This window comes from Hylobates moloch, unplaced genomic scaffold, assembly GCF_009828535.3.
Source record: "Hylobates moloch isolate HMO894 unplaced genomic scaffold, HMol_V3 SCAFFOLD_18, whole genome shotgun sequence".
Taxonomy (NCBI): domain Eukaryota; kingdom Metazoa; phylum Chordata; class Mammalia; order Primates; family Hylobatidae; genus Hylobates; species Hylobates moloch.
The window spans coordinates 60,864,539-60,886,501 of NW_026652293.1; the positions used below are offsets into that span (position 1 = coordinate 60,864,539).

The window sequence follows — 21,963 nt, forward strand, 5'->3', positions numbered from 1 at the left end:
GGAGATAGATCCAGAGGGGGCCTGGCATGGCCAGATTGGCATTGGGCGAAGACCTCAGCCTGCAGATAGTCCGTTGCGAGGGAGAGGTGTGCATGTGTATGCATGTGTGTGGTGCACGTGTGGGGGGGTGTGTATGTGTGTGCATCTGTGTGCATGCATGGTTTGTGTGTGGTGGGTTGTGAATGCATATGTGCATCCATGGGAGGTGTGCATGTGTGTGATGTGCATGGTGTGCATGCATGCATATGTATGTGTGTGCATGTGTGTGTGTGCATGTGCATGGGGTGTGCATGTGTGTGTGGGGGTGTGCACGTATGTGTATGGTATTCATGTATGTGTATGTGTTGTGTGGTGTGTGTATTTGTGTGTGTGCATGTCTGTGGGGTGGGGTGTGTATATGTGGGGTGTGTGCATGCATGTGTGTGCATGTGTATGGTATGTGTGGTATGCCTTCATGGTGTGCATGTGTGTGTGGGATGTGCATGTATGTGAGTGCATGTGTATGCTCTGCTTGCATGCATGTGTGTATGTGTTCATGTATGTAGTTGGGGTGTACATGTGTGCTTGTGTGTGGTGGGGTGTGCATGTGTGTGCATGTGTGTGATGTGTGCATGTGTGTGGTGTGCATGCCTATATGTGTGTGTTTGCATGTGTGTGTGCATGTGCATCAGGTGGGGTGTGCATGCGTGTGTGGTATGCATGTGTTTGTGTCTGCAGGCATGTGTGCATGTGGCTGTGCATGCATGTGGTGGAAGGAGGAAGCTGGAGGCTGGGGCCTCCTAGGGGCCTCTTCATGGCAAGGTGGGAGATGGACCCACAGATAAGAACCAGGAGGGGCAAATTGGCTGAGAGGCCCCAGGGCCACCTGGGAAGGCCAGAGCAGCCTGGGCAGCTGGGGCTGTTTCAGGACTGGACAGTCTCCGGCCAGCAAGCAGAGCCCTTCCTGAGCTGGTGGTGGGAAGTGGATACAGAAGAAATGGAGAGTTTTCTTCTGGGCTTGTGGCTGGATGCAGTGGGTGTCCAGGCCTGACTTGGACAGGGCCCTAGGGAAGGGACGGGGTTGCTGGGACCCGCCATCAGGGGGCTGTTGGCCTATCCACAGAAAAGTCAATGAAAGCAGGCCCAAGGGGCTCAGGGGGCTTTGTCAGCAGCCAGGGGGATGCCAGTGCAAAGCCGTAGCCTCAAATACCTTCCACTTTGTATGTTCTTGTCATGGGAGCAAACGTGTGTTCTTCTGTGCTGGCTGTGTGTGGATGTGTGTTGGGCCGTGTGGGAGTGTCTGAGTGTGTGCACACTAACTCACGCCTTTCTGTCCCTGCCGGCCTGGGCTCAAGGGCATCACAAGCCCCAGGTGTTGCTCTCGGTCCTCTCCTAGGCAGCCTGCAACCACATGCCTGTGTCCCTGAGTTAGGCCATTCTTGCGTCGCTATAAAGAAACACTTGAGGCTGGTAATTTATAAGAAGAGATGTTTAATTGGCTCATGGGTCTGCAACCTGCACAGGAAGTGTGGCTCTTGCTTCTGCTTCTAGGGAGGCTAGGAAGCTTCCAATCACGGCGGAAGGCAAAGGGGGAGCAGGCATGTCACTTGGTGAGAGCAGGAGCGGGAGAGAGAGTGGGGGAGGAGGTGCCACACACTTTTAAACAACCAGATCTTGCAAGAACTCACTCGTAATCTCGAGGACAGCACTAAGCCATGGGACCCACCCCCCGTGACCCAGTCACCTCTACCAGGCCCCACCCCAGCCCTGGAGATCACAGTTCAACATGAGATTTGGGCAGGGTTAAACATCCAGACTACATCAGCCCCATCCACGTGAGGATGAAAGCTCCCTGGATGTCCAGGTGGCAGAGGAGGTCACAGCCCCCTACGATGACTCTGTTGTGACCCTAAGGGGTCCATTGCGGGCCTCTGCCAAGGAGGAGCAGGGGACACAATGGGACATAGCCCCGTATCCCCGCCTTTTCCCATGGGAGGACCCTGGCTCCAGGAGAACCTCAGGCCTCCTTCTATCCCCATAGAGAGGGCCCATCGGAGCTCTCCTCTCCCTCCTGCTCTCCCAGAGCCTCCAGGGGAGAGAGAAGGTCAGAGCCAAGGAAAGGTGGGGGCTCAGGACCCTCCCACAACAGAAGCAGAGACATAGAGGAACCTGCCCCAGGGCACACCCAGCCCCCAGAGGCCAAGCCAAGGCTCAGGGGCTCCAAAGCCCAGGTGTCTTCTTGCTAGGTCTGTAAGATCCCTGCCCAGCAGCAGGTTGGGTGGGCTCTTTCCTGGTTGGCTCCCTGTTGGTTCCCTAGCTCAGACTGCAATGCTTGGCAAACAGCAGGCACTCTGTTCCTCACCTGTGTCGGAGGGTTGGTCCAAAGTGAGTGCCTGTCTTTTTTTATTTTGTTTTTTTTTTTGAGACAGGTTCTCACGCTGTTGCCCAGGCTGGAGTGCAGTGGTATAATCATACCTCACTGCAGCCTCGAACTACTGAACTTAAGTGATCTTCCTGCCTCAGCCTCCTGAGCAGCTGGGGTTATAGGCCCCCAGCCCTGAGTGCCTTTTATCAATGGAAGCAGGGCCTGGCCAGGCCCACCCCCTCTCCTCGTGCTCTTGCAGAAGTGTCTGCATACACCCACCCCCAAGACATAGCTCTTTCTTTCAACCTGTCTGGGGAAGCCTGGCTGGGGGCCTGGCCTCTGCAAAGCCCACACCACCCCTCATTCCCATGCCTCTGATCCTAGCCTCCAGAGCTTTCTCCTGAATTCCAGCCCTCCCCTACCACCCTTCTGCACAAGCAATGCCACTTCCCCAACTCAGCCTCTATTTCCCCATTTGGGGAAGAAGGAAGCTGTGTACAAGGACCCAGGCAGCTCCAATGTTAGCAGCAGCAGACACCCTGCAGCCTTCCAAGCTGGAGGCAGGGGCATTTGGGGCACTGGGGCTGGCCCTGGGGAGGTGGGCGCTGGAGGTCACTGGTGTTGAGAAGATTCCAGAAGAGGCGGCCATACCGCTGAGCCATGCAAGTGCCAGTGCTTGGGGTGGAGGAAGGAAATGGCAAGAGGCACAGCAGAGGTGGGCGGTGTGCGGGGTGGAGCCACACTCTGGGGTCTGCGCCCCAGGCTGTCTGGGCAGCAGAAGGAAGTGGCTCTTGTCTGGTTTTACCTGCCTTCATTCAGTTGTATGATTATTTTGAGATCCTTTGTGCTATTTTTCTTGTTATTCCTAAATTAAATGCCATTATGGACTTGCCACTGTTTTTTAACCATCCCTGTTGATGGACATGGGGGTACTTCCAGTGTGTGGCTTGTGTGAACATTTGCTTACAAGTCTTCGCACAGACACGGGTTTCCTCTGGGGCAAACCTAACGGCTGGTGTACGTTTACCCTTGAAGACAATGCCAAAGTGCCTCCCAAGGGGACTGCACCTTTCCCCTCCATCCAGCTGTGAACAAGGGTCAGGGTCTGATTTCTCCACATCCTTGCCAACACTTGCTACTCTTTGACTCTTTGATTGCAGCCGTCCCCGTAGGTGTGAGGCGGCCCCTCATTGGGTTTTTTGATTTGCACATCCCCAGGATGGGTGACGTCGACCATCTTTCCAGGTGCATACTGGCCTTCCCTGTGCCTTTTTTTTAAAGACAAGGTCTTGCTCTATCACCCAGGCTGGAGTGTGATCATAGCTCACTGCAGCCTCAAACTCCTGGGCTCTAGCAATCCTTCCACCTCCACTTCCTGAATAGCTGGGACTACAGGCGCACACCACTGCACCTTGCTAATTTTTAAATTTTTTTGTAGAGATGGGGTCTTGCTACATTGCCAAGGCTGGTCTCAAACTCCTGGGCTCAAGCAATCCTCCCACCTCCACCTCCCAAAGGGCTGGGATTACAGGTGTAAGCCACCTTGCCAGCTATTTGTTTTTTGAGACAGGGCTTGAGTGCAGTGGTGCTATCCTGGCTTACTGCAGCCTCGACTTCCTGGGCCCAAGTGATCCTCCCGCCTCAGCCTCCTAAGTAGCTGGGGCCACACCCAGTTAATATTTTTAGTTTTTGTAGAGATGGGGTCTTGCTATGTTAAAAAGGCTGTCCTGGTCTCAAGCAGTCCTCCTACTGTGCCCTCTCAAAGTGCTGGGATTACAGGCATGAGCCACTGTACCTAGCCAAAGTTGATTGTTAAAAAGAGCCTGGTACCAACCTCCCCTCTCTCTGGCTTCTGTCACCATGTAATTTCTTGCACACACTGGTTCCCCTTTACCCTCCCTTTCCCTTCTGCCACAAGTGGAAACAGCCTGAGGCCCTTGCCAGAGGTAGTTGCTGGAGCCATGCTTCTGTGTAGCCTGTAGATCCGTGAACCAAGTAAGCCTCTTTGCCTTATACACCACCCAACCTCACGAGTTCCTTTATAACAATGCAAATGGGCTAAGACCCCTGCCCTGCCCAAGGCAGTCCTTTGAGCTGAGCCCTGTTAACCCTGCATCTCTCCTCTCTCTACAGCTACCAGGGAGTCAGCCTTTGTCCACGCCATTGCCTCAGCCGGTGTGGCCTTTGCGGTGACACGCTCATGTGCAGAAGGCACAGCCGCCATCTGTGGCTGCAGCAGCCGCCACCAGGGCTCACCAGGCAAGGGCTGGAAGTGGGGTGGCTGTAGCGAGGACATCGAGTTTGGTGGGATGGTGTCTCGGGAGTTCGCCGACGCCCGGGAGAACCGGCCAGATGCCCGCTCAGCCATGAACCGCCACAACAACGAGGCTGGGCGCCAGGTAGGTTCGCCGCCCGCAAGGGTGCTTGGGAAAAAGGAGCCTCCTCAGCAGGGTGTGTGCCCTGGTTCCTTGGGGCATATGGCCCGGTGAGGCAGGATGGTGGCCAGGCTGAGGGTCTTCTCGACCCTTAGCACCATCCAACTGCACCACAGCATCCAGTGCGCTCCTGGGGATGGCGAGCCCACCTGTGGACTGGGGTAGCCAAGAAGGAGGGATGAGGCAAAGGCCTGGTCAATAGGAGCCCCTGCAGAGCCCAGGGAGGGAGACAGCCAGGCAGCCACGGAGATGGGGAGGAATTCTGCAATGAGGAAATGCAGGCACACAAGGTGACCCGATGTCAAGGACAGCTGGCAGTAATTTAGGGGGAGGGAAGCTGGGAGAGCCTCCCAGGCAGCCTGGAGGTGAAAGACAACAAGCGACTTGGTCTGGGCAGAGTACACAGTGTAATGGAACAAAGAGCATCTTGATGTGGACAGGCCAACCCAGACCAAGCCGTATAAAGCTTCGTGAGCCTGTGTCTTATTCTGTCTGTGCTGCTACAACAAAGTATCTTAGACTGGATAATTTACAAACAATGAGAGTTTAGTACTCACAGTTCTGGAGACTGGGAAGTCCAAGGTCATGGTACTAGCAGATTACTTGTCCGGTGAGGGCCTTCTCCTCATGGATGATGCCTTCTGTGTCCTCACCAAGGGTGTGGATCTCTCTGGGGTTACTTTTATAAGGGCATTGTTTTAGTCCATTCTTGCATTGCTACCCGAGACTGGGTAATTTATGAAGAAGAGAGGTTTAATTGGCTCACGGATCTGCAGGCTGCACAAGCTTGGTAACGGTATCTGCTCAGCTTCTTGGGAGGCCTCAGGAAGATTTTACACATGGCAGAAGTGGAGTGGTGGCAGGCACGTCACATGGGCCAGAGCAGGAGCAAGTAAGACAGAGTGGGAAAGAGGTCGCCATGCACAGATCTTGTGTGAACTCACTATCATGAGGACAGCACCAAGCCATTCATGAGGGATCTGCCCCCATAACCCAAACACCTCCTACCAGGTCCCACGCCCAACACTGGGGATTACACTTCAACATGAAATTTGGAGGGGACACAGATCCAAACCATATCAGGCACAAATCCCATTCACAATGCTCCACCCTCATGACTTGACTTGATCACCTTCTAGAGGCCCTACCTCTTAATGCTGTCACCTTGAGGGTAAAGATTTCTTTTTGGGGGGGGTGGGGACACAGAGTCTTGCTGGAGTACAGTGGCACCATCTCAGCTCACTGCAGCCTCCACATCCCGGGTTCAAGCGATTCTCCTGCCTCAGCCTTCTGAGTAGCTAGGACTATAGGCGCATGCCACCACACCCAGCTAATTTTTGTATTTTTAGTGGAGATAGGGTTTCACCATGTTGGCCAGGCTGGTCTCAAGCTTTTGGCCTCAAGTGATCCACCCACCTCGGCCTCCCAAAGTGCTGTGATTACAGGTGTGAGCCACCATGCCCAGCCGAGGGTAAGGATTTTAACCCATGAATTTTTGAGGAACACAAACATTCAGACCACAGCAGCTTGCTAGAAAGGACATGGTCAGAAGACCAGTGGATGACCAAGGGAGGAAAGATGGCTGATGGGCAGTGACGGGTGTAAGGACCAAGTGGCGTCCACGGGATTTAGCAACATGAAGATGGCAGCTGACCTTGGCTGTAGAATCAGGGCACCACAGAGGGGTGAAGAGTGAACAGGGGATATTCACCTTTTAACAGTGAGGAACTAGATAACTCAGACTAATCTTCCTGCAGAAGACAACTTCAGATGCAAGATGAACTATAAAAAGCACCCTGTTAAAAGTGTGGAGTCCCCATAATTACCCAATTCATGATAGATGAGGCAGTGCAGTGCCATGGGAGAAATGGGCTTTTCAATAAATGGTGCTCAGTCAACTGGGTGGTGCTATGGTCTGAATGTGTCTCCCAAAATTTGTATGTTGTAAGCTTGATCCCCAGTGCAACAGTCTGCAGAGGTGGGACCTGACGAGAGGTGTTTAGGTCATGAGGGCCTTGCCCTCATGAAGAGACCAATGCTGCTGTAAAAGGGCTTGCAGAAGAGGGTCTCTCTCTCTCTCTCTCTCTCTCTCTCTCTCTCTATTACCTTCCTGCCATATGAGGACATGATTTTCCTCCCTTCTAGAGGACATGGCGTTCATTCAGGGTGCCCTCTTGGAAGCAGATAAACCAAGCCCTAACCTGTCAGCACCTTGATCTTGGATTTCCCAGCCTCCTAAACCATGAAACAATACATTTATGAATTATTCAGTCTCAGGTGTTATGTTGTAGCAATACAGCATTGACTAAGACAGATAGCAGCATGGAAAAAAAATAACCCTGGCTTGTTACCTGACACCATCCATAAAAATCAATTACAAATCCCAGTGGGAAAGATAAAACAATAAAACTTTTACAAGAAAATATAGAATATCTTTGTGACCTTAGAGTAGGCAAAGGTGTCTTAAACAGTCCAAAAAAGCACTCACATTGAAAGAGAAGTGGAATAACATAGACTATATTCAAAGTAAGAACATTCATCCATAAAAAGACACCAGTATGGGACTGAAAAGGCAACCCATAGAGGACACATTCACATACATACATACACACTCACATATGCAGCAAATGTAGAGAAGCTACAGTAGGAAAAGAATTCTGCAGACTAAGAAGAAAAAGATAGACGAACCAATGGGAAAATTGGCCAAAAAATTAAAAGCCGTGTTATGAAAGAAAATATAGAAATTCCAATACCTATACAAAAGGTGCTCAATGTTATGAGTCATCAAGAAAATGCTGTGAGAATCTATGTCCTGGAAAGAGAGAGAGGAGGAAGGGGGTGTGTGAGACACTGGTGTTCTGGGGCAGGTAATTTGTAAAATTTTGTATATTTTGCACTTATAACACATATACTTTTTTGTATGTCTATTATACTTCCATAAAATGATTTTTAAGTGTCAAATAACTGGCCATCTAGTGAGGAATTAGCAGCCCCTGATCCAAGAGAAGATCCCAAGCCTGGTACCTGGGGTAGCTTTTGTCTAGGGGCCATTTGCTGACCTGGAAGAGACTACAGAGGTTGCACTGCATTTCCAGCAGACTCACAGAGCTAAGGGGCCCACCAAGGGTGCGATCTCTGGTAAATCCTTCCTCAGTGTAGGCTGTGACCCTGAAGAGCAAAGTCAAGCCAGAAGTAGTCTTGTCCTGTGCACATGGGCAGACTAGAAATCTCTCAAAACCTGAACTTGGATTAAGGTAATCCCAAATTGCTGGTACGCCCACATACCTGGAAAAAGCAGACAAAATCCTCTTTGGAGAAGGGTGATATCCCTCCTCTAAGCCTATAAATGTTTCTATAATAATTTTTTAGAAAACACAATGTCGGCTGGGCGCGGTGGCTCACGCCTGTAATCCCAGCACTTTGGGAGGCCGAGATGGGCGGATCATGAGGTCAGGAGATCGAGACCATCCTGGCTAACATGGTGAAACCCCATCTCTACTAAAAAATACCAAAAAAAAAAATTAGCCAGGTGTTGGTGGTGGGCGCCTGTAGTCCCAGCTACTTGGGAGGCTGAGGCAGGAGAATGGCGTGAACCCAGGAGGTGGAGCTTGCAGTGAGCCAAGATCGCACCACTGCACTCCAGCCTGGGTGACAGAGAGAGACTCCATCTCAAAAAAAAAAAAAAAAAAATAGAATACACAATGTCCAGCACGCAATCAAAGATAGTCTATCACATGATCTGATGACACAATGAGTTTAATCAGAAAAAAGAAAAAACAGAAACAAGTACACAGGGAATTCAGATACTGGAATTATTAGACATAGACTTTGAGGAGAAAAATGCTTACTTAGGTTCACAAAGCTAAAACACAAGTGTGAACATTGCAGCAGGAAACCAGAAACTATAAAAATAATATAATAGGCCGGGCACAGTGGCTCACACCTGTGATCCCAGCACTTTGGGAGGCTGAGGCTGGTGGATCACCTGAGGTCAGGAGTTCGAGACCAGCCTGACCAACATGGAGAATCCTTGTCTCTACTAAAAATACAAAATTAGCCGGGCATGGTAGTGCATGCCTGTAATCCCAGCTACTTGGGAGGCTGAGCCAGGAGAATCATTTGAATCCGGGAGGCAGAGGTTGAGGTGAGCCGAGAGCACACCATTACACTCCAGCCCAGGCAACAAAAGCGAAACTCCGTCCCAAAAAAAAAAAAAAATATATATATATATATATATATAGATAGATAGATTTGGAAAAGAATTACATAGAAATTGCAGAACTGAAGAACAAATAAGGACTTCCAGTTAAAGATGAGAAGCTGAACCCTTCCATCTGCACTCTCCTGGAACCCACTAAAATAACAATAAATTAATTTTAAAATAAATAGATATGTAGAGATAAATATAAATAAAATATAAATAGATATAAGTAGAGACAGGTAATAGTAGATATAGATAATAGATATAAATGGATATAAACAGTGCCTAGAGATTATACATAGATATAGATGCTAATATAGATAGATAGGACGGATGGATAAATAGATTAGATAGATAGATGGATGAATAGATAGAGATGGATGCTCATGAGAATACAGAAAATAAAGAGGAAGCAATGGTAACAAAACTTTGAAAGCTAAAAGCAGATACATGAATACTCAAGCAGACTCAAGAAAACTGAGTCTTAAGCCAGTAGAGAAGAAATTTGAGAACCAGTCTAGGAATTCCTAGTGTCTGATATCTTGAGAAGTTGAGATAAATATGGGGCTGAAAACAGGAAGATTGGTTGAAAGATGATTTTCAGAGTACTTTACAGCCCACTCACTCCACTACCCAACTCTTTGTAGCCAGGCAGCAGCCTCTCCTTTCCCTGTGGCTGAAGACTGGAGGTTTGTTTTCTGCAAAGCAAAGGTCTCTGATCTGAGGGACGCCAAGCACATCTCAGAGTGAAACTTCCAAAGTGAAAATTTTCTCTCTACATATGGAAGTTCATGCCTTTCTCTCTCCTCCTGATTTCCTAATGCTAAGCTGTGAACCCTAGTTATCCTCCAGGCAAGAGGATGGAAGATTCTGCTCTGGGGACTCTGACCAACTCAAAAGAGGAGACTTCAAGATAGTGACTTGTGGAAGGTCCCAATAAAGCAATGCACCTAGATCACTCTATAGAGAGGACCAAAGTTGACAAGTCTCTCCCATGTACAGGAACTTCCAATAAGATTTTTAGTGTCCCATTTTTAAATACGAACAGACAGCCAAGGATCATCAGACCTCTAAGGAAGGACTCTAACAACAATAATGGCAAAGTCCAAAACAAACAAACTGAAACAAAATTTATGGGAAAGAGACATTGTAAAGAGAGACGAAACTTCAAAGGATGATCATTAATATCCCCAAAAGATAAAACACTATATCCATGAAATTGGAACAGGATGGTAATTTTAAACATTCAGGTTACAAAAGAGCTCTTAGAAATTAAAAATATGATAACAGAAGCAAAATCCTCAAATTGAAAGATAGCTGAGACACCCTCCCACAAGACAGAAAAAAAAAAAGACAAAGAGATTAAAAATAAGAGCAAGGAGATCTGGAAGATCTGTCCAAGAAAGACAATGACAAACAAAAAGACGAGGCAGTCAGCAAAGCAACAAGGCAGGAAGCTCCCTCAGAACTGTGGAGCACAGGTTTCAGACCAAACAGGCCCACTAAGTGACGAGAACCACAGAAGAAAAAGATCTACTTCAAGACACGCTGTTGTGAAGTTCAGAGCCTACCACATAGAACAGCCCTCCAAGCTGCCAAGGAGAATATTTGGGCTTCAGGATCAGGAATCAAAATAGTAGCAGACTTTTCGGGAGCAATAATGAAAGCTAGAAGAAAACAGAGTAACTCCAAGATGTAAAAATGATTTTAAGCCAAGAATTCACTTCCCAGCAAAACTATCAATTAAATGGGCTAGTAGAAAAGATTGGTTTTAGACATGGACATTTCAAAAAATGTATAAGGCCTTTTCTGGGAAAAAAAATAACTGCAAGAAAATGAGATTGATAGAATAGCTGATGTGTTTGGACATCTTGAAGAGAATATTTAGATAAGTAAGGGAGAATTTGAGGCTGAATCAGTTACAGGTACATTGATAACACCAACTACAAAAAGTCATTTAGGAAAAGAAAAGTAATCGTAATAAATGACACTTAAAGTAGTCCCAATACCACAAGCAGTGAATATTGATGTGAAATTAAGCTAGTTTTTAGGGCAGGAGGGGTTGGTGGTCGGGAAGTGTGCATCAGTGTGGTGGAGTAAGGAGAGAAAACTGACTGCCACCCACCATGGCAAGAGGCCAATAAATAATGCCTAATGCTGAAAAATCAAGCGGTGTCAAGACAAGTGTGTTATTAGAGTTGTAGACATTGCAAGGGGCTGCATGTAGGACCAGAATTCCTGTTTATCTAAGCAGGTCTTGGAAACTGTTGGACTCTTTAATGTATGCACCTATATAACTTTGATCCAATGTAAAACTAAAACAAAAGAGGAAATAAAATGGATATTAGATAAACTAGACTGGGCAGGGCGGGGGATATGTTACTCAACAGATGCCCATAGGAAACAGTCAATATCAGAGGGAGGAGTTCAAGAAAGAGCCAGAAGGGGACGAGGAGGAGGCAGCATCGGGACCCAGAGCCCAGTTGAAGCCTTAGATTAGAACTGTCCAATAGAAATAGAATGGGAGCCACAAATGGGTCATAGATTATTATAATTTGTCCCACAAATGACACAAAGATCATTATAAATTTTCTAGTAGCCACATTTAAAGAGTAAACAGGTAAAACAAGTGTTTTTGGTTTGGGGTTTGGTTTGGTTTGGTTTGGTTTGGTTTGAGACGGACTCTTGCCCTGTAGCCCAGGCTGGAGTGCAGTGGTGCAATCTCCGCTCACTGCTACCTCCCGCTCCTGACTCAAGCAATTCTGCCTCTGTCTCCCAAGTAGCTGGGATCACAGGTTCCCGCCACCACGCCTGGCTAATTTTTGCATTTTTAATAGACACGGGGCTTCGCCTCAAGTAAGCCACCCGCCTTGGCCTCCCAAAGTGCTGGGATTACAGGCATGAGCCACCATGCCCGGCCAGAAACAAATTTTAATACTAAATTTGATTTAACTCAGGATAGCCAACATGCTATCATTTCAATAATGTAGTCAGTATTAAAATTATGAATGAGCTGTTTCTCATCCTTTTCTTACACTAAGTCTTGGGAATCCAGCATGCAGTTGGCACTTATAGCATTTCTGAATTTGCACTGTCATGCCTCATGGGCTCCTGTCTGGCCAGTGGCTGCCACAGTGCAGTGCCACCTAGACTGTTCTGATGTTCACATGCCCCTTCACGCTCACCCCTACCCCTTCCCCAAAGAAAGAAGGGAAAAGAAGCCGAATTCTCCACTGCCCATAGGGGAAACCGTTCGCTCCTCAGCCAGGTCCTGCCCCATCCCCCAACGGCCTTATGTCCCAACATTGCCTTCCTCTTCCTCTGCAGTCCCCATACAGTGACCAGCTTCCTGGGCCACTCTCATTACTCATGCTCAGGACTCCTGCCTTTCCACCCAGCCGTATACACCTCTGGGCAGCAAGCCTGGGTCCTCAGGGTCAAAAGGAACGCCTATCCCCCTGCATCCCTGCACTCTGACTGCTGTGGCTCTTCGTGTATGGCATCCCACGCTGCAGCTGTCCTTCATTCACTCCACCCTAGACAGTGTAGAAGTACTCAGCTAGGAGACGGCGAGAGGGAGCCCCCCAAGCCCTGACCTGGGAAGGCTTGGGTCTGGCAAGGGAGCAGGCACCAGTATCTGCACCATAGGAAGGGGGTGGCCCTGGGGCCCTGTCTGGGAGTCTGCCCTCTCTGCCTGGGGGCTTTATGGAGCAGGTGGGCTGCGGGCGACATGTAATGCTGTTTCCTCGGGGAGACGCACCAGGGGGCCGCCCTGACGCTGGCTCCTGCGCGTGCCCCGCAGGCCATCGCCAGCCACATGCACCTCAAGTGCAAGTGCCACGGGCTGTCGGGCAGCTGCGAGGTGAAGACATGCTGGTGGTCGCAACCCGACTTCCGCGCCATCGGTGACTTCCTCAAGGACAAGTACGACAGCGCCTCGGAGATGGTGGTGGAGAAGCACCGGGAGTCCCGCGGCTGGGTGGAGACCCTGCGGCCGCGCTACACCTACTTCAAGGTGCCCACGGAGCGCGACCTGGTCTACTACGAGGCCTCGCCCAACTTCTGCGAGCCCAACCCCGAGACGGGCTCCTTCGGCACGCGCGACCGCACCTGCAACGTCAGCTCGCACGGCATCGACGGCTGCGACCTGCTGTGCTGCGGCCGGGGCCACAACGCGCGAGCGGAGCGGCGCCGGGAGAAGTGCCGCTGCGTGTTCCACTGGTGCTGCTACGTCAGCTGTCAGGAGTGCACGCGCGTCTACGACGTGCACACCTGCAAGTAGGCACCTGCCGCGGCTCCCCCTGGACGGGGCGGGTCCTGCCTGGGGGTGGGCTTTTCTCTGGGTGGAGCAGGACTCCCACCTAAACCGGGCAGTACTCCTCCCTGGGGGCGGGACTCCTCCCTGGGCGTGGGGCTCCTACCTGGGGGCAGAACTCCTACCTGAAGGCAGGGCTCCTCCCTGGAGCCAGTGTCTCCTCTCTGGCGGCTGGGCTCCTCCTGAATGAGGCGGAGCTCCAGGATGGGGAGGGGCTCTGCGTAGGCTTCTCCCTGGGGACGGGGCTCCCCTGGACAGAGGCGGGGCTACAGGGTGGGCGGGGCTTCTCCTGGGTGGGACAGGGCTTCCCCTGCGGGGGCGAGGCCCCTCCCAGTGAGGGCGTGGCTATGGGTGGGCAGGGCACTAGGTAGGCTTCTACCTGCAGGTGGGGCTCCTCCTGAAGGAGGCGGGGCTCTAGGATGGGGCAGGGCTCTGGGGTAGGCTCCTCCCTGAGGGCGAAGCTCCTCCTTTGGAGTGGGGTTTCATGGTGGATGGGGCTTCTTCCTGGATGGGGCAGAGCTTCTCCTGACCAGGGCGAGGCCCCTTCCACGGGGGCTGTGGCTCTGGGTGGGCGTGGCCTGCATAGGCTCCTTCCTGTGGGTAGGGCTCCTCTGGGGCCAGGCTCCAATGGGGCGGGGCTTCTCTCCGCGGGTGGGACTCTTCCCCGGGAACCGCCCTCCTGATTAAGGCGTGGCTTCTGCAGGAATCCCGGCTCCAGAGCAGGGAATTCAGCCCACCAGCCCTCTCATCCCCAACCCCCTGTAAGGTTACGTCCACCCCTGTGTCGAGCTGGGAAGGTTCCATGAAGCGAGTCGGGTCCCCAACCCGTGCCCCTGGGATCCGAGGGCCCCTCTCCAAGCGCCTGGCTTTGGAATGCTCCAGGCGCGCCGACGCCTGTGCCACCCCTTCCTCAGCCTGTGGTTTGACCACCCACCTGACCAGGGGCCCTACTGGGGAAAGCCTGAAGCGCCTCCCAGCCCCCAACCCCAAGACCAAGCTTAGTACAGGGAGAGGACAGGGACTTCGCAGAGGCAAGTGACCGAGGCCCTCCCAAAGAGGCCCGCCCTGCCCGGGCTCCCACACCGTCAGGTCCTCCTCCCAGGGAACCGGCCTGCTGCGCCCGTCTCTGCGCTGCTCAGCTGCGCCCCATTCTTTGCAGCTGCCCAGCCCCTCCTCCCTGCCCTCGGGTCTCCCCACCTGCACTCTATCCAGCTACAGGAGAGATAGAAGCCTCTCGTCCCGTCCCTCCCTTTCCTCCGCCTGTCCACAGCCCCTTATAAGGGAAAGGTAGGAAGAGGGGTCCAGCCCCCCAGGATGCCCAGAGCTGCTGATCTCATTTGGGGGCTGTTCAGGAGGTTTGGGGGGCATCAACCCCCGACTGTGCTGCTCGCGAAGGTCCCACAGCCCTGAGATGGGCCGGCCCCCTTCCTGGCCCCTCATGGCGGGACTGGAGAAAAGGTCCGCTTTCCTGGAGCCAATGGTCCGGCCCCTCCTGACTCATCCGCCTGGCCCGGGAATAAATGGGAGGCCGTTGAACTCACCCGGCCCATATCCCTGGTTGCCCCATGGCCAGCGCCCCTCAGCCTCTGCCACTGTGAACCGGCTCCCACCCACAGGGTGCGGGGAGGAGACGCGGCCAGGCGGGGCTCCCCAAGAGCCCAAAAGAGGGCACACCGCCATCCTCTGCCTCAAATTCTGCGTTTTTGGTTTTAATGTTATATCTGATGCTGCTATATCCACTGTCCACTGGAGTTAGACGAATAGACGTGTTGTGTTTTTTTTTCCTTTTCTTTCTATGAAAGAAATTATTTTAGTCATAGCTTGTGAGTTTCAAACAATGGGAAAAGTGAAAAAAGAGAAACAAGCCGTCAAGGCTGTGGTCTGGGCTGGATGTTTGGTGGTGGGTCAGCACGGTGTTGAAAGAGTAGAGAAGATGCCCACTCAGGGGCTCAGGGCTTGGATCCAGGGGCAGGGGGATGCCCCAGGGCCATGATGGGCAGGGGACCTCCAGAGCTGGAATTCCAGGGGGAAGGAATAAGGATAGCCAAGCTGAGGAAATGAGAGAATGGCCACTGGCACCAAGGCCTGGAGCAGGGTAGAGCCTCTGATAGGGAGAGAGCAGCAGGCACCTGGAGGGCCCCAGGTAGGCAGCCCTAAGGTAAGGGGGTTGGCCGAGCCCCCAACAAGTCAGTAGAGCAGCAGGATGCCCACCACCTCCCCTCCCACAGAGCCCATACTCACTCAGCTGACACCTTAGCACCAGCTATGGATGTGCCCCCAACTCTCTAGGTTTAGGGACAGTGGCCTGGTGGTGTAGGATCAGCTGGATCCCAGCAGGACCTTGGGATGGGGCTGGCCATCAGGAGTTCCTCTGGGATCCTCACCTCGTGGGGCTGTGCACAGGGGTGCCCCCTGTGCGAGCCGCCATTTCCTTTCCACAGCCAAGGAAGGCAGGGAGAGCCCCTGGAACAGGCGAGCCATCCTGCCGACAGAAGCCCTCACGTGGCCTTACTAGGGGTGCTGGGTGTGCTTCTGGAAACGGGCAGCAGGGGCCCAAGGGCTGTCTCAAGGCCATGCCTTCCCCGTCCCACCCCCACCAAGGATCTCTGCTCCACTCTCTGCCCTCCCATGCCTGCCCGGTCCCTGTGCCCATCTCTGGGCCCTGACTGGATGCCCAGCCAGACCTTCAGGGCAGCAAATGCCGAGGGAAGAAGCCATGGGGGTGGGGCAGCCAGGAGCAGCCAGTGTACCTGCCTGCAGGCCGGGCCCAACACAGCCACCGTACTCAGGCCATGTGCATGCCGGCTGGGAGCCAGGACTTCATAGAACAGGAATGGCTGGCCATCCCCCAGTGTGCCCCGTGGTAGGAAGGAGGGTCAAGGCAGCCCCAGGAGTGGGGTGGGTGCACCAGCGTCCTAAGCATGGAGGTCATGGGAACACAACCCCCAGGCCCCAAGAGCCAGAGAAGGGCCAGCCCCAGGCAGGATCATGACCCCTCCAGGCACAGTGTCCCCTGACCCTGCCAGGCACCTGCCATCCTGGACCCTGAGGGCACAGGCCCAGGGCATGCAGCTCAGGCTGGGCAGAGGGGCTGCTGACCTCCCTCCCCACACCCTCGCCCCAAGGTGCCCTCATGGCCGCCCAGCAGGACACCCTCTCTAGGCCACACTGGGCCTGGCCACCCTCTCTGGGCGCCATTTTCAAGATAGAGCCCTTGCTCCTGGCCTTTGTGAGGGGTCCACCAGAAGCCTGGCCTTCCCAAACCCCCACCTGCCCCTCACTACCCACTTCCTAGGTCCCCTTGGTCCTGTGCCTCATCCACCTCCCTGAGGCTACAGATCCAGCCCAGCCCCCACCAGGGCCCTGCGCCTCCCCACCCCAGGTCAGGTCTTTCCACCCCACTCACTGCCCAGGGCCTCCTCACAGTGCTGGCATAGTGAGACAACACAGCACCCACGGAGCAAGAGAGCATACCGCCCTCTACCATACCCTGCTGGCTGCACAGGGCTTCTGCCCAGGTCTGGCCGCTGCCCAACTCCTGCCTGCAGCAGCCATGCAGAGCCTCATGAAGCAGAGGCCCCTGCCCGAGGGCAGTCAAGGAGGCCAGGCCCAGGAGGGGGTGAGGGCTGAAGTGTGGCTGTTGGGGTGGTTGTGGGGAGGGAGTGCTTCTCCAGAGCCACCAGCCGTGGGAGCACAGAGCTACCCAGGGCCTGTCAGGGCCAGGGGAGAAGGGACCTGGTCCAGGACTCTGGAGGTCTGGCACCCCTCTCCCTTGCCTCCCCAAACTGTGCCTCAGCTTCCATGTACCCCCAAGGTCTGGTGGGCACCCCAATATCACTCCCAGCCATGGCCTCATTGGCTGGGGCCATGACGCCCATCCCAGGTGGGTCACCCACTGCTCCAAAGCAGCCCTGACCCTCCATAGACAGGGCCACTGGAATTCCCAGGGGGGCCCCGGGGGCAGCTGTGCTGCCGTCTACAAAGAGGGAGCCAGTGACTAAGGGCACAGGACCCCTCTCCCCCGTGGTGCATCACCAGTGGGGGGGACCCCAAGCCCGCTCAACCTGCCAGGCCTTCCTGAGCAATAGCCATAAAGGGTCAGTCCTTGGGGGAGGGCAGTGCCCCATAGGAACCCCTGGTCAGCCCCAGCCCATGGGCACAGTGCCTCGTAGTCTGGACCCAGGTCACAGCCACCCTAATTAGCACCTACTGGGCCCCAGTGCCAGGGGCATTGCAGATGAAAGACACTGACCCAGCCAGGAGGTGGCTGGGCAGGCAGAGGGCGCGAGAGCGTGGGCATGGCTGCCAGGTTGCAGAGACCTGAGCAGTCAGCATAGGCCAGGGCAAGAGCCCACACCCAGATCCAGGCCAGGGCCAACTGGGGGCTCAAAGCTGAGGTAGTCCCCAGAGGCCCCAGAGAGATCCCCAGCACCCAGGCTCTATCTCCACTGCTGGGGCCCAGAGAGGGGATGGTGCTGGCCTGAGGACACACAGTCTGCTGGAGACCCAGGGGGCCATCTGGGTGGATAGCCCAAAGTCCCCTTGCAGGCCAGGTATGAAGGACCACTGTGAAGACGGTCTCAGCTGTCCCCATCCCCACTGTGGCCCTAGCAGAGACAGAGGGTGACCCCACAAGAGGTCCTGGATGTGTTTCTGCGGAATGGGGGTTGGCTGGTCTGCAGCCCCTGGGGCCATAGGATACACCCCAGTTTATAGGCAATGGGGGCTGAGAGGTGAAACCCTCAACTCACCCTGTGTAGGAGCAAGCCCCACCCCTGCCTGGGCCTCAGTTTCTCTTCTATGCAAAAGGCAGTGAGCCAAGGGAGGTCTTCCCTCCCAAGGGCCTGCTGGCTTGGGCTGCTGCACCTGGTGCACCGCCTCCCTCACCTGCCAAGGGCAGGCATCACCCCGGGAGCCCCAGCCCCCAACCCCCCAGAGCCTGCAGGCCTCCAAGTCAGTCTCAGAAGCCACCCCCCAGGGCGTTTATAGCCCATCCTGCCCACCCGCCCTGCAGAGGGAGGAAATGCGCCTGGTGGGCCTGTTCGCAGGTAGTTGAGACAGGACAGGAATAACCATATAAAAGGCCCGGAGGTAGTGGGGCCCCACCCCACCAGGGCTCCCCTGCCCAGCCCCTTGCACATCTCACCCTCTAGGCTTTGAAGTCCTGGAGGGGTGTGGCTGGCTGGCCCCCACCTTGGGCACCCCTCCTCTCTCTGACACTCCCCTCCTGACACCTACTTTCAGGATCCTGGGGCCTCAGTTTCCTCCCTTCAAGGAGGATCCTGGAGGCTGCCAGCCTGGCCTCCCCAGGACGCTGGGACCGCAGCAGGCAGGTGCAAGGCCAGCTCCAGGTTCCCATGCCCAACATGGGGTGGGGGTGAGGCCCTACTTACTGACTGCCCAGTGCCCGTCCCCAGCGCTGAGCCTTGGCTGGGTGTGCCCCGGGGCCCTGCCGGCCCTGGCCCTTGCCCCTGCTCCATCATGGGTCCTCTCTGGACCATGCTGGGTCGGTGGGGGCCTGAGAGGCTCATCAGTGGAGACAGCCCCTCCCCTCTCAACCAGGTTCCACACCCAGCCTAACTCCCGTAGTGTGGGCCTGGCTTCACCATCCTTCAGTGGGTGGGAGAGGAGAGGGCAGAGGGCAGGACCCCTGACCAAGCTCTGGGCCTGTCAGCTCCCAGGGGCACGGCTGCTGCCCCAGGAGTTGACACAGCCCAAAAGATGACCTTGGCTCAGGGGGTCCTCGGCCTGTCCAAGGTTGGAGTGGGGTCCGTCACGGCCTCCAGGGAACTCCAGGACACAGGCTGAGCAGCCAGGAAGGAATTCAGGGCTTCCCTGCAGTCCCTTGGGCCATCCTCAAGAAGGAACATTCTAGAAGCTTATTGTTGGGGGAAGGCGAGGCCTGGGGGAAGATGCCCCTGAAGATGAAGAGAAGCTGGGACTTGGGGGTGCCACACCCCAGTCTTTGGAGGAGGTCCTCCAAGGACCAGCGCATTGCAGAGAGGATGTCAGGCCCAGCTTGCCATCCAGGCCTCAATATGCCTGTTTGTGTATGGGGTGGAGTGTCTGAGATGTCATCAGACATCAGCCACTCCTAAGCCCTAGCAAGGCTGCCCCGGCCACAGGTCCCCCAATAAGGTGTCCCTGTAACTTCATTCCCTGGAGCCTTCCTCCAGCCTGGCCCTCCCCGATGTTTCAGCCAGGTGGATATGTCCGCCCTTTCCCCTGCAGATAGCCTCTCACCAGGAATTACAATCAGGGCTGTGCACTCAGAGCCTGGCATCATCAGAGTGGGGGACCCAAGTCCCCGAGCCCAGGGCGGGGCTCGGTGGGTAGACTGTCCACCCTGCACTGAAGCCTGGAGTGAGAAGCCATGAGAGAAAGTCCACGGGGAGAACCAGAGGGGAACCCCTGGGATGCGGAGCCAGGCTCTGTCCTCTGCCAGGCTCTGTCCCGAGACCCTGCCCTTCCACCTGTAGGCCCTGCCCTTCCTGGGCTACCAGCAGAGAGGGTAGAGGAGGTTGGAGCACTGTGGGCTGCCGGCCCAGGTAAGACAAGTACAGACCCTCAGCCTGGACTGAGCTGGGGATGTGCCCCACCCTGGAATACAAGAAGACACGGCCCTGCCCTGGGGTCTGGGAGACAGCCTCACCCTGGGTCCTGGGGGAAGCAGTCCCACCCTGGGGTCCAGTTGTCAACCTGGGATGAGCCCTAGTTCCCTCTGCCCTACAGTGGCACCACCGCCCCCCACAGGCCCCACCCCCTCCCCTGGACAGCTCAGCCCTCTTTCCCAGTCTCCTCCCCTCATGGATCCCCCTTTCTGCCTCTGAACCCCTCGGGATGGATGCCTCAGGACAGGGCACTCAGGTCCCTGCTGGAGTCTTGCTTGGGTCTGGAGCCCTGGGTCCCAGGGGCATGACCTCCTGGAGCAACTTCCAAGGTCTGGGGGACTAGGTCAGTGTTCCTCCCTGCAGAACTGGACTGCTGTCAGTGGCTGCCTTTGGGATCATCTGGGAGGGCTTCCAGGAGGAGGTGAGCATGGGGGCACTTCCTAGGGCTCCAACATCCTCCTGTAATTCTGAGATTGCATCCCTGAGGATGCCAGGAAAAAAGTGGGTGCCCATGGCAGCAGGGGAGCCCTCGGAAGGGGCCCCGCTGAAGCCTGGGAGCCACCACCCGCCTGCCTGGCCAGGATGGGAGCTCAGCAGAAAGTGCTAATTGCTGTTTAGCTCCAAGCTGACTCCTTGCTCTCTTTTTGTCTCTCTCTCTCTCTCTCTTTTTTTTTTTATTTGAGCCTCTAGAGCACACAGTAAACAGTCATTTGGCTCTCGGGGCCCTGCAAATTGGTGTTTATGGTGCGAAGATGAGGAGGATTTGTCCACCCAAACACAGGCTGGCTGGGAGGGAGGAAGCAGGGGTGGGACATCCCATCTAGGCCCAGCTCGGGGAAGCCTCCTTCAGACTGAGGAGCTGTGGTCTCACAAGCAGGGGACTATGATTAACCCAGGAGAGCTTCTAGGAAGAGGTGAGGCATTGGCGGCAAAAAGACCTCCTCCAGGGGAAGCTGCAAAGGCTCCACCATACCCTCAGGTGCCCATGGAGAGCCCTGCTCTCCAGACCCAGCTGGGATCAGAGCTTCCTGGCTGGGTCCCAGCCTGGGTCTCCTTCCAACAGCACACCTCACCTGCCCACCCAGCGGCCAGCTGCAGAATTACAAACTGGAATGCCGAGGCCCGGCCTCCTGGCAGGAGCAGGAAACACGGAAGTCCAGGCGCAGGCATATGGGCTGGATGTGTGGCTGGGAAAAGTGGATTTCCCCAGGTGTCTCCCCCTCGTTCACGAACCTGAAGTGGGCAGACTATGCCCCAGAGCCAGTGCCCGGGCTCCTGTATTCTGCTGCTGCCCAAACTCACCCCACCATGGCAGAAGGCCAAGAGGCCAGACTGGCGTTGCCCTCTCCCCACTCCATCCAAGGCCTGGCATGAGGCACCCGCCCTGCAGTGCCACTCCTCAATGGAGCACGTAGCCTGCAGCACCAACACCAAAGGCTGGGGAGGATGTGGGATGCTGGACATGGGAACCATCAAGAGAGTGCAGGAGGGGCAGTGTTGGTGGGTAGTGTAGACCAGAGTGTACAGGGCATGTAGAAGAATGGGTAGTGTAGACAGGGTAGTGCAGAGCAATAGCACAGGTGGGATAGTGTAGGGGGATAGTGTGGGGGAATAATGTAGGGGGGATAGTGTAGGGGGAATAGCATAGGGGGATAGTGTAGAGGGATAGTGTAGGGGATAGTGTAGGGGGATAGTGTAAGGAGGATAGCATGGGGGATAGTGTAGGGGGAATAGCACAGGGAGACAGTGTAAAGGGATAATGTAGGGGATAGTGTCGGGGGATAGCATAGGGGGATAGTGTAGGGATATAGTATAGAGGGATAGTGTAGGGGAAATAGCATAGGGGGATAGCGTAGGGGGATAATGTAGGGGGGATAGCTAGGGGACTAGCGTGGGGGACAGTGTAGGGGGATAGTGTAAGGGACAGTGTAGGGGGATAGTGTAAAGGGGATAGTGTAGGAGGGATGGTGTATGAGGATAGCCTATAGGGATAGTGTAGGGGGACAGTGTAGGGGGAATAGTGTAGGGGATAGTGTAAAGGGGATAGTGTAGGGGGA

At 54.5% G+C, this 21,963-nt stretch overlaps 1 protein-coding gene across 1 annotated transcript in view; it reads left to right on the top strand.

Moving 5' to 3' along the window:
- The window catches only part of WNT3A (Wnt family member 3A), a 54,250-nt gene extending 39,194 nt beyond the window's left edge, over positions 1-15,056 (top strand). Inside the window, exons 3-4 of the mRNA XM_032137703.2 lie at positions 4,478-4,743; positions 12,783-15,056. Coding sequence (XP_031993594.1) covers positions 4,478-4,743; positions 12,783-13,262 — 746 coding nt within the window. The 3' untranslated portion in view covers positions 13,263-15,056. The remainder of the gene's footprint in view (positions 1-4,477; positions 4,744-12,782) is intronic.
- Positions 15,057-21,963: the final 6,907 nt, after the last annotated feature.